We start from the raw sequence: 13237 nt of genomic DNA, 5'->3' as shown, positions 1-13237 counted from the left end.
TATGACATTACAAATGCATTACAAAAGCCCTGAATCTAAGAGGATGGATGGATGCAGGGTTTTATTTCTGAACCTACTTCTTGCATTTGCCATGCCTCTCACAGCGAGAGAGCGGCACCTTGACCACACAGGAGGTGAAGGCCACAAACAGAGAGTGGCCCTGGTTGTCGATCTGCATGCTGACGATACGTTTGTCGTCCACACCATCGATGCTGCACCTGGATGAGGAGTTAGAGTTAGCGACAAGGCAGAGAGAGAGACAGACAGACAGATGAATGGCATGAGTTGTCAACACTAACAGAGCACTTAAAACAGCTCCAGTCTTTGTTGATAGGAGCTCAAAGCCCCACCCAAGCATCTTTGTCTGCGGGGTATAAGAGAGCCCCACGCTAATCCCCCTGTGCAGAGCATCCATCTACCCCAGAGGAGGGATTTACCTCCAGCCCTGCATTAGAGCCCTCAATTAGAGCTTATAGTCCATCTACACTATGTAATGAGCGGTGGGCAAACCCAGATCCTGATCCAACCCAGCAAGTCAGCGCTATTCACTCAGACCAGATGGTTGCGGGCCAGAGATTGCTCTGCCCATGCTACGAAGACAGTGGTAGAAGGAAAGAGGGGGCTAGTACTTTATTCCAGACCCACCCATGTCACGTGACGCTATGATGTTGGATAACAAACGCCCGTCACCTTGAAAGCCCTGCCTCTCATCCCGCTCACTAACTCTACCCCATCATCAGGCCTGTCAAGTAAATATTTGCATTGGCAAGGCCCAGGCAGATTTTTCTCTCATTTACTTCCATTCCAAATATTTCAAAAGCCCCTTCATAATATATTAAGGAGAGATCTCAGTCTGGCTTTAAAGACTAACCCAGTCCCTCTCTGTTTTCTTTAATCATCCTGCATTTGTAAGAGTAAAGCCTTGCGGTCTGAGCCCCCGTTACTGAAGCTCCAGGGCCGGCTCTTTAATTTAAGAGCTGTGGTCAGTGCAGTGTAACCTGATGAAATGCTTTAAATGATAGAGTAGCCATGTGGTGGGCTAGGGTAGTGCTGCTGGTTTAGTTAGCATGGCTGGCTAATGGAATACACACTTCTCCGGGTTATACACGTTGAGCTCCTCCAGAAAGAGACTGTCATTCAGCAAACCGCTGTTCATCTTGGCCAGGAATTTCAGAATGATCCCCTTCTCCGAGCCCAGGAAAACGACAGTGTGATTCCGATAGGGTCCCGCAGCGTTGTCCACGGAGATCCGGGTGAGCCGGTATCTGGAAGGGATATGAAGTACCGTGAATAACACATTTATGGATTTCCTGATTTAATTTTTGGGGCTGAACTCCACTGAGTGTTATCTAGAAAAATATCCAATTACATTTTGACCATGGAGCTCCTAGTGTTATCACAAGGATGTATAATTTGCAGATCCATGTGCAAATGCATTTTCATAGCTATTCATTCAGTGAGATGGAAATGATTAAAGACATTATTCAGTAACTTAAGGACTCCACATCCTCTCCATCTGGCTGTTTAAAGACATCTCTTCTTTACACAGGGTCACAAGATATAAAACAGATGCCTGAACGCTGGAAGATAGAAAACAATGCCTGAACGCTGGAATGAGAGCACAAGATGATTTTACATTTACCGGAGTAAATGCGCACATCACAATCAAATTAATGAGAAGAGGCCTTCTCTCCCACTCAGACTGTTTGGTTTGAAATGACATTGAATGTCTGTGTTCACTATGCCCATGCTTTTGTACCATAAACAATAACATCAAGTATTATATGGTTCTGTCCTATTAAGAATAACAACAACCTCAAGAACTATGCCCATGATTTTGTCCCATAATGAGAAATCTTAAGAGGGACAATCTACAGATTGTGACTGGCTAGGTGCTGGAACCTACTGTACATCAGGGAACGGAATAGGTTTTCATAGTTGATAGGATTTGATAGTCCACTCCAATTTGTAACAAAAGCTTGAATTCATAGATGTCCCTTTGGGGAATAGATGAGATAAAGTCCTATTATAGAGTCAGTTTGCAGTTGACTTCCTGTGTCAGAGTCATACTACACACAGAGGCTGTGACATAGATACTAAAACCGCCTCTCCACCATATGCCCTCATAAAAGTGACTGCTTTAGACTTGTATAATGCTTTCAACTGCTGACATTGCATGTAACATAACACTTCGCTATGTGCCCTGCCGTTTAAATCACAAATGTTACGGCGATGTATTTATGTAAAGATTCCACCGGTTATTACAAATAGTAATGCATAATGCACGCATGACGTTGATGAACTCCACCCACAACCCAGACCTACCTAGCAAGCTAGCTGGCGTACCATCCTAGCTAGTGATGCTATACTCACCGCACCATGGTCTTGAGAAACCAGGGCCTGTTAGCGATAGAGGGCACAGCTTCATCCATGAGAGGGTGCTGCTTGATGAAGTTCAGGGTGTCGTCAGGGAATTCGTTGGACACCTTGTACTTCTCTAAGGACGGCGTGCCAGCACAGCACCCGGGCCTGAAGTGGATGAAAGCAGCAGGGAATCAAACAGGTGAGAGTCCGAGAGCGGCCATTTGATCTCTTTATAAGGGCAGAGGAGCAGAGGAGAGGGGCCCTGTAAAAGTGAAGCTGCCTTTGATAAAAAAGGTTTTTACTGTACTACGGGACACCCAGGCCAAAGATTCCACCAGGTTATCCACACTGAATTCAATCTCTTTTCCATGGTAGACACTGCAGAATGCAATAAGGTCTACAGTACATAAAGAGAGCACCAGAGGCAGATCAGTCAGGGAGACGATGACACATGGCATGTCTGCTGCTGCAGAAGAGACAGTTGAAAAAAAACTGGGCAACATTGTGAAAACTCCCTTCTGTTTGTCTGCTGATAATGTTGACAGAAATGAAATTGAATAAACGAGACGTGGATTTCCGATCTCATTAACACCTGACCTTGTTTTACACAAACACATCATTTTATGCTAATCACCAGGGGTGGTATCCTGTTGCTCTCCACATCATCAGCCATATGGGGATTTACACCACTTACGATCCCCCTCCACAGATCTCGGTTTTTAGAGGAAAAGAGCTGCTCTTTGCCGGGTAATTAGGAACGCAGAGATGGAGATTTATCAAGCTGGTGCATTTGTAGAAGTAGGCAGCCATCTGGAATATGATCTCATGCTTTGTTTGCTGATATCGAGCGTCTTTCATGCTGCGGGTGTGGCTTTGTTTGTGTGTGGGAGATGGGGGGGGCATACCTTGGTTTTGGAACTTTATCCTCAGAAACAGGTGTCCAGGTGGAATCAGGGGACTTCTGCTCTTTGAAACGTCCCATGAACGCATTAGCCACCTCAGCCATGTCATAGGCGCAGACGGCCGACCCAGGAATGCTGTATAAACATCCCACCCCCCCCAACAAACAAAAAAAATCCTCAGTCCGATTGTTAGGACCACTCTGTGCAAACTGTGCATAGCATAGCTCTGAATCACTATTTCCCAGTCATTTCTTATGGGCATTTCAGCTGCCTTGGCATTAAGAGACAGCATGTACAAGGACAGGATTGTGACGGTTACAGAGCTGTTATTCTGTTAACCTCGTGGCCAAGGCTGTACATCTTAGTAATCAGCCAGCGTTGGCTATGTACAGAGCGAGAGGCAAGCCATGCTGCCAAGGAACTTGGTTAAATGAATGGCTAATAAATCCTGAATGCTACCTCTAGTCAAAATCTGTTCCCTCTCATTTCGCTCGCTAACTGCGATTCATGCCCGGATCAAATTCGCTTATAGAAATTCCAAGCCGCTTCATTGACTTTTAATGCCCATTAAACCATGCTCAATTGCATTGTCACAAGCAATTGTCTTATTGCCTAAAAACCACCATAAAATGGGAATTACAATATGTAGCAGCTCTACTGCTCATTTGTAATTTCAATTTAGATAAAAACCCACACTTAAATGATTCTACGTTCTCAATATGAATAACGCAGGAATGACATTACGCACCTGACCAAAGGGCACACAACTATTGTGACAGTGAATTACGCGCTGGGTTGGCCTGGGAAATTGATTTCCGTCTGTGTGTCTGCCGGCCCTCGTACCTGTTGTAAGGTGTGGAGAAGGTTGCCATGACAACGTTGCGTCCGTTGATGTGGATGACGTCGGTGACGGCCTGCAGAATGTTGAAGTAGAAGTGGGAGTCTCCTGGGATGGAGCAGTTGAGACGGGTCTTGAGGAAGGACGTCCACTGTTTCTCCAGAACTCTCTGGGAGCCGCCCCGGTCGTTCTTACACACCCTGGCCACACGGGGGAACACCACCTGCACAACGCACACACACTCAGTGGATATTTCAGACACACCCAGTTTCAAGTTTTAAGTTTTAGTAGTCTTAGGCACGGGATACACATGGCATACACCGTCCAACAAAATGCTTACTTGCAGTTTCCTGTCAACAATGAGACATCATCAAGAAATAATAAAAGGTAAGAAAATGAAAATAAAGTAAATGGCTCAGTAGAATAGAATAAACATTTTAGCATAAGCATAATACAGGAAGGGACAATTTATAGTCCAACATTTACACGTGTTTTGGGGAAGGGGGATTGGGGGCAAGTTTTAAATTGTGCAGTGAGTGCACGTGTGCTATGGAATGGAAAATCAGAGCAGGTGGTCAGTCCAGTTCAAGTCTTCAGAGGTCTGATGGCTTGTAGATAGAAACTGTCTCTGAGCCTGTTGGTATCAGACCTCATGGTAAGGGATGGCAAGGGAGTGAACAGCTCATGGCTGGGGTGTGTGGGGTCCTTGATGATCCTGCGGGCCTTCCTCAGGCACCGTTTGGATAGGTGGAAGCACGGTTCCAGGAAGGGCCTTGTGGTCACGTACCAGGCCGTGATGCAACTGGTCAGGACGCTGTTGATGGTGCAGCAGTAGTATTTAGAGAGGACGCGGGGTAGCATGCTCAATTTCTTCAGCCGCCTTAGGAAGTAGAGACGCTGTTGCGCCCTCTTGACCAAAGTGGTCCATGACAGGTCCTGGGTGATGTGGACACCGAGGACCTTAAAACTGCTGACTCACTCCACTGCAGTCCCGTTGATGTGGATCGGGACATGTTCCTTCCTCTGGTTCCTGAAGTCAATAATCAACTCCTATGTTTTGCTAACATTTACACCACACACCTGTTGTCTGGCTGTTCTCCTTATTCCCCAACCAGCTCACTCACAGAAGGTACAGCTTATTACTATTCGGTCTCCATAACTAGGCAAATCTCTTAGACCAGAGCCATGGTCTTGTAAATATGAATCATGCATAAATATGCAATAGCACACATTATTAATGACTGTGGAACTTCTTACATTTCAGATTGTCAAAAGAAACTCCAGTTCATCAATCAAAAAGTATTATTCCTCTACCACAAATTATCAACCAAACCACTTTGCGCTCTACTCCACATGCTTCGTTATATTGATATCCCTTTCAAAATAACCAGAAATTGGGTGAATACACCCCCCCGCCCCCATTTAATCAAAAATACATAATGTTTATATAATTATATAATTTCCTTGTAGGTACCCAATTAAACCTTCTCCATGCAAACTGAAATGAAAGAAATAATCCAAACATCTTTCATATCCCTCTGGTTTAAAACCTTGAATGAAGAATAAAGTAATTTTCCTTTCCTCTCTTTTCCTGTCTGTCTCATTTCGGAGAAAAACTTCGAAACGCTTTGAGGAAACAGCACGAGTGAGCAACAGGTCAAACAGTAGCACGGACATGCAAGTCAGAGAATATATTTAGACTTCAAAATGACTTTCCAGACGGTTTTGTTTTTCAACTATTTTTAGGCCCACATCCTGCAAATGTTTTTCTGTATCGAAAAAGGTTGACCATTTTGGTCTTGCTGAACGCCCTTCCAGATACTTGATACACCCACTTCCTGTTTACTTCCCAAAGCGCTTCCTTTCTCTCCTGTCCAGCAAGAAGTAGCCCCGATTCGAGCAGAAGAAAAGGGACAGACAACCCCAATCAGCTTACCTTTCCCATTGTGTTGTACTCCATGGCAATTTCTCGATAGAAGAAGTAGATGAAGTCACCGTAGTTAACTGCCTGTACAAAATACGGCTCTGGAAAAAAAAAGAAGGCATATCATCACAAAAGAGATCAGACACCCCATTTTACACCCAATACCTAAAGTATCAATCACAGTGTGCAGTGAGGCACAGCCCAAGTACAGCACAGGGAGTAGCTCAATCCATAAACTCTATTAGGGGGCTATTTACATGTTGGGGGGAATGAGGGTTCTCCCCATTCAGTTTTGACAACCTGGTCATGTTCTTTTCGTTCCCAAGGGGCAGCCAATTTCCTGAGTACATAACTGCTATGGGACTGGTTGTGAGAGTGACAGCCTCAAATAAAGTGTGTTGCAATAGCAAATCATCCCTCAAATCACCCCCCTTTCACTCTAACTCTGATTTGTTTTCCAACCCGTCATTCATTGTCCATGTTATCACCTCTTTCAACCCTCAGGTCTATATATCCGATGGCTCTCCTCACCTTTGAGACACTTGGAGTCATGTTTGACAGTGCGCAAAGTTGGGCTATCTCCAAGGCTACGATAAATGACAGCATCAATCGCTAGGAAATCTGTTACTGTTGCGGAGTAGAGCTTTCCATCTGGAGGGAGAAGAGAGAGGGAGAGGGATAAGAAGTCAACCGCCATACCAGTCATGGGCCAAACACACAAACAAACACTCAAAGATGCTGATGTTGATCACTGGATGCACAAACATGTAGAGAAACCAAGACGAGAGAAATGGATACACACAGAAACCTCAGGCTCATTGACAGAAAACAAACAAATACACACACATGCTCCTCGATGCGAACAGTATCCGCAGCAAGGATGAAATCAGCTCCTCAGGTTCAAATGGATGGCTGCATTGGAAACTTTAACTACATAATTGAACAACATGGTCTCAGAGCAGTGGTGGAAAAAGTACCAAATTGCCATACTAAGTAAAAGTAGAGATACCTTAACTTCTTCGATATAGGGGGCGCTCTTTCAATTTTTGGATGAAAAACGTTCCCGTTTTAAACAAGATATTTTGTCACGAAAAGATGCTCGACTATGCATATAATTGACATCTTTGGAAAGAAAACACTCTGACGTTTCCAAAACTGTAAAGATATTGTCTGTGAGTGCCACAGAACTGATGTTACAGGTGAAACCCAGATAAAAATCCAATCAGGAAGTGCTGCATTTTTTGAAACCGCCTCATGGCAATGACTCCTTATATGGCTGTGAAGGAGCTAGGAGTCAGCTTACGTTTTCCACGTTTTCCCCAAGGTGTCTACAGCATTGTGACGTATTTGTAAGCATATCATTGGAAGATTGACCATAAGAGACTACATCTACCAGATGGTCGCTTGGTGTCCTCCGTTGCAATTATTGCGTAATCTCCAGCTGCAGTATTTTTCAGTTTGTTTCTGATGAGAAGCCAGCTGCCACCACTGATAGATTATCGAATAAATATGTGAAAGAAACCTTGAGGATTGATTCTAAACAACATTTGCCATGTTTCTGTCGATATTATGGAGCTAATTTGGAAAAAAGTTTGGCGTTGTAAGTGACTGCATTTTCCGGTATTTTTCTTAGCCAAACGTGATGAACAAAACGGAGCTATTTCGTCTACACAAATAATATTTTTGGAAAAAATGAACATTTGCTATCTAACTAAGAGTCTCGTCATTGAAAACATCCGAAGTTCTTCAAAGGTAAATGATTTTATTTGAATGCTTTTCTTGTTTTTGTGAAAATGTTGCCTGCTGAATGCTAGGCTTAATGCTATGCTAGGCTATCAATACTCTTACACAAATGCTTGTGTAGCTTTGGTTGAAAAGCATATTTTGAAAATCTGAGATGACAGTGTTGTTAACAAAAGGCTAAGCTTGTGTTTCAATATATTTATTTAATTTGCGATTTTCATGAATAGGAAACGTTGCGTTATGGTAATGAGCTTGAGGCTATGATTACGCTCCCGGATACAGGATTGCTCGTCGCTAGAGGTTAATAGAAAGTTACTCAAGTAAAAGTAAAAGTCACCCAGTAAAATATTACTCAAAGTATTGGGTTCTAAATATACTTAAGTATCAAAAGTAAATGTAATTGCTAAAATATACTTAAGTATCAAACATAAAGGTATAAATCATTTCAAATTCCTTCTATTATGCAAAGCAGGGGGCATCATTTTCTTGTTTTAAAAATGTATGGATAGTCAGGGGCACACTCCAACACTCAGACATGATTTACAAAAGATGCATTTGTGTTTAGAAGGCATATTATGATGGCGCCGGAGAAGAAGGGTGACGTTTTACGTGTCCCCAACCAATTGTTTTTTGTTTGTTTCTTTGCATTGTTAATACTTATTTTTTTACTTATTTTGTACATAATGTTGCCGCTACCGTCTCTTATGACCGAAAATAACTTCTGGACTTCAGGACTGCGATTACTCACCACAAACTGGCAGAAACCTTTTTTTCCTTTGACGAGTCTGACGAGCCTGATGAGAATGATATACTGCTCTCCCGGGAACAGTCCCAGATCCCCGTGATTTGCGTGAAGCCTTCTGAGAATTTGTAGGCGATCGAATAAACCCAGACTTCCTTCCATTCTGCTAGTAAACGTGCAATTTTTGGAAAATAAAATAGATGACCTACGCGGAAGATTAAACTACCAACGGGACATTCAAAACTGTAAACACTATCAACATACTGGTTATACGCTGTACCAGCAGGATAGAACAGGGGCGTCTGGTTAAGCTAAGGGGCAACGAACTATGCATTTTTGTAAATAACAGCTGGTGCATGATATCTAAGGAAGTCTTGAGCTATTGCTGTTCATAGCTGTTTACATACCACCACAGACTAAGGCTGGCACTAAGACCACATTGAATGAGTTGTATTCCGCCATAAGCAAACAAGAACATGCTCACCCAGAGGTGGTGCTCCTAGTAGCAGGGGACTTTAATGCAGGGACACTTAAATCCGTTTTACCAAATTTCTATCAGCATGTTAAATGTGCAACCAGAGGGGGAAAAAACTCTGGACCACCTTTACTCCACAAACAGAGATGCATACAAAGCTCTCCCTCGCCCTCCATTTGGCAAATCTGACCATAATTCTATCCTCCTGATTCCTGCTTACAAGCAAACATTAAAGCAGGAAGCACCAGTGACAATAAAAAAGTGGTCAGATGAAGGAGCTGCTAAGCTACAGGACTGTTTTGCAAGAACAGACTGGAATATGTTCCGGGATTCCTCCAATGGCATTGAGGAGTACACCACATCTGTCATTGGCTTCATCAATAAGTGTATCGATGATGTTGTCCCCATGATGTACATACCCCAACCAGATGCCATGGATTAACAGGCAACATCTCACTGAGCTAACGGCTACAGCTGCCGCTTTCAAGGAGCGGGACTCTAACACTTATAAGAAATCCCGCTATGCTCTCCTACGAACCATCAAACAGGCAAAGCGTCAATACAGGACTAAGATCGAATCATGCTACAACGGGTCTAACGCTCGTCGGATGGGGCAGGGTTTGTCCAGTCTCTTGACAACAAGGTTGATGAAATCCGAGCAAGGGTAGCATTCCAGAGGGACATCAGAGACTGTAACGTTCTTTGCTTCACGGAAACATGGCTCACTGGAGAGACGCTATCGGAGGCGGTGCAGCCAGCGGGTTTCTCCACGCATCGCGCCGACAGAAACAAACATCTTTCTGGTAAGAAGAGGGGCGGGGGCGTATGCCTTATGGCTAACGAGACGTGGTGTGATCACAGAAACATACAGGAACTCAAATCCTTCTGTTCACCTGATTTAGAATTCCTCACAATCAAATGTCAACCGCATTATCTACCAAGAGAATTCTCTTCGATTATAATCACAGCCGTATATATTCCCCCCCAAGCAGACACATCGATGGCTCTGAACGAACTTTATTTGACTCTTTGCAAACTGGAATCCATACATCCTGAGGCCGCATTCATTGTAGCTGGGGATTTTAACAAAGCTAATCTGAAAACAAGACTCCCTAAATTGTATCAACATATCGATTGCGCAACCAGGGCTGGAAAAACCTTGGATCATTGTTATTCTAACTTCTGCGACGCATATAAGGCCCTGCCCCGCCCTCCTTTCGGAAAAGCTGACCACGACTCCATTTTGCTGATCCCTGCCTACAGACAGAAACTAAAACAAGAAGCTCCCACGCTGAGGTCTGTCCAACGCTGGTCCGACCAAGCTGATTCCACACTCCAAGACTGCTTCCATCACGTGGACTGGGATATGTTTCGTATTGCGTCAGATAACAACATTTACGAATACGCTGATTCGGTGTGCGAGTTCATTAGAACGTGCGTTGAAGATGTCGTTCCCATAGCAATGATTAAAACATTCCCTAACCAGAAACCGTGGATTGATGGCAGAATTCGCGTGAAACTGAAAGCGCGAACCACTGCTTTTAATCAGGGCAAGGTGACTGGTAACATGACTGAATACAAATAGTGCAGCTATTCCCTCCGCAAGGCTATCAAACAAGCTAAGCGTCAGTATAGAGACAAAGTAGAATCTCAATTCAACAGCTCAGACACAAGAGGTATGTGGCAGGGTCTACAGTCAATCACGGACTACAAGAAGAAAACCAGCCCAGTCACGGACCAGGATGTCTTGCTCCCAGGCAGACTAAATAACTTTTTTGCCCGCTTTGAGGACAATACAGTGCCACTGACACGGCCTGCAACGAAAACATGCGGACTCTCCTTCACTGCAGCCGAGGTGAGTAAAACATTTAAACGTGTTAACCCTCGCAAGGCTGCAGGCCCAGACGGCATCCCCAGCCGCGCCCTCAGAGCATGCGCAGACCAGCTGGCCGGTGTGTTTACGGACATATTCAATCAATCCCTATACCAGTCTGCTGTTCCCACATGCTTCAAGAGGGCCACCATTGTTCCTGTTCCCAAGAAAGCTAAGGTAACTGAACTAAACGACTACCGCCCCGTAGCACTCACTTCCGTCATCATGAAGTGCTTTGAGAGACTAGTCAAGGACCATATCACCTCCACCCTACCTGACACCCTAGACCCACTCCAATTTGCTTACCGCTCAAATAGGTCCACAGACAATGCAATCTCAAACACACTGCACACTGCCCTAACCCATCTGGACAAGAGGAATACCTATGTGAGAATGCTGTTCATCGACTACAGCTCGGCATTCAACGCCATAGTACCCTCCAAGCTCGTCATCAAGCTCGAGACCCTGGGTCTCGACCCCGCCCTGTGCAACTGGGTACTGGACTTCCTGACGGGCCGCCCCCAGGTGGTGAGAGTAGGCAACAACATCTCCACCCCGCTGATCCTCAACACTGGGGCCCCACAAGGGTGCGTTCTGAGCCCTCTCTTGTACTCCCTGTTCACCCACAACTGCGTGGCCACGCACGCCTCCAACTCAATCATCAAGTTTGCGGACGACACAACAGTGGTAGGCTTGATTACCAACAACGACGAGACGGCCTACAGGGAGGAGGTGAAGGAGGCTGAAGAAATTTGGCTTGTCACCAAAAGCACTCACAAACTTCTACAGATGCACAATCGAGAGCATCCTGGCGGGCTGTATCACCGCCTGGTACGGCAACTGCTCCGCCCACAACCGTAAGGCTCTCCAGAGGGTAGTGAGGTCTGCACAACGCATCACCGGGGGCAAACTACCTGCCCTCCAGGACACCTACACCACCCGATGTTACAGGAAGGCCATAAAGATCATCAAGGACAACAACCACCCGAGCCACTGCCTGTTCACCCCGCTATCATCGGGAAGGCGAGGTCAGTACAGGTGCATCAAAGCTGGGACCGAGAGACTGAAAAACAGCTTCTATCTCAAGGCCATCAGACTGTTAAACAGCCACCACTAACATTGAGTGGCTGCTGCCAACACACTGACTCAACTCCAGCCACTTTAATAATGGGAATTGATGGGAAATGATGTAAAATATATCACTAGCCACTTTAAACAATGCTACCTAATATAATGTTTACATACCCTACATTATTCATCTCATATGTATACGTATATACTGTACTCTATATCATCTACTGCATCTTTATGTAATACATGTATCACTAGCCACTTTAACTATGCCACTTTGTTTACATACTCATCTCATATGTATATACTGCACTCAATACCATCTACTGTATCTTGCCTATGCCGCTCTGTACCATCACTCATCCATATATCTTTATGTACATATTCTTTATCCCCTTACACTGTGTATAAGACAGTAGTTTTGGAATTGTTAGTTAGATTACTTGTTGGTTATTACTGCATTGTCGGAACTAGAAGCACAAGCATTTCGCTACACTCGCATTAACATCTGCTAACCATGTGTATGTGACAAATACAATTTGATTAGATTTGATTAGGTTTGCAAACCATTACAGGCTACAAATGGAAGCACAGCCGAGAGCTGCCAGATGAGCTAAACTACTTCTATGCTCGCGTCGAAGCAAATAACACTGAAACATGCATGAGAGCACCAGCTGTTCCGGAAGACTGTGTGATCACGCTCTGCGCAGCCAATGTAAGTAAGACCTTTAAACATGTCAACATTCACAAGGCCCAGACTGATTACCAAGGCGTGTACTGTGAGCATGCGCTGACCAACTGGAAAGTGTCTTCACTGACATTTTCAACCTCTCCCTATCTGAGTCTGTAATACCAACATGTTTAAGCAGACCACCATAGTCCCTGTGCCCAAGAACACTAAGGTAACCAGTCTAAATGACTACCAACCCGTAGCACTCACGTCTGTAGCCATGAAGTTCCTTGAAAGGCTAGTCATAGCTCACATCAATACCATTATACCAGAAACATGTATCACTAGCCACTCTAAACAATGCCACTTAATATAATGTTTACATACCCTACATTACTCATCTCATATGTGTATACTGTACTCTATGCCATCTACTGCATCTTGCCATCTTTATGTAATACATGTATACATGTAATACATGAAGTCACTTTAAACAAATGCCACTTTTATGTTTTACATACCCTACATTACTCATCTCATATGTATATAAAGTCCTCGATACCATCTACTGCATCTTGCCTATGCCGTTCTTTACCATCACTCATTCATATATCTTTATGTACATATTCTTCATC

The 13237-nt window shown here is 44.2% G+C and overlaps 1 protein-coding gene across 6 annotated transcripts in view; it reads right to left on the bottom strand.

Annotated features, from left to right (window-relative positions):
* The window catches only part of LOC110535018 (semaphorin-6A), a 92378-nt gene that overhangs the window by 21604 nt on the left and 57537 nt on the right, over positions 1 to 13237 (bottom strand). For all 6 annotated transcript variants that reach the window (XM_036935458.1, XM_036935457.1, XM_036935461.1 and 3 more), the window contains exons 8-14: positions 6560 to 6679; positions 6041 to 6129; positions 4110 to 4327; positions 3270 to 3401; positions 2374 to 2529; positions 1092 to 1265; positions 78 to 218 (exon numbers count right to left, since the gene is read on the bottom strand). In XM_036935458.1, coding sequence (XP_036791353.1) covers positions 78 to 218; positions 1092 to 1265; positions 2374 to 2529; positions 3270 to 3401; positions 4110 to 4327; positions 6041 to 6129; positions 6560 to 6679 — 1030 coding nt within the window. The remainder of the gene's footprint in view (positions 1 to 77; positions 219 to 1091; positions 1266 to 2373; positions 2530 to 3269; positions 3402 to 4109; positions 4328 to 6040; positions 6130 to 6559; positions 6680 to 13237) is intronic.

The sequence above is a fragment of the Oncorhynchus mykiss genome, chromosome 11 (genome assembly GCF_013265735.2).
Source record: "Oncorhynchus mykiss isolate Arlee chromosome 11, USDA_OmykA_1.1, whole genome shotgun sequence".
NCBI classification, from domain to species: domain Eukaryota; kingdom Metazoa; phylum Chordata; class Actinopteri; order Salmoniformes; family Salmonidae; genus Oncorhynchus; species Oncorhynchus mykiss.
The sequence above is the reverse complement of the archived record's forward strand: the minus strand, read 5'-3'. Positions and strand labels throughout refer to the sequence as shown.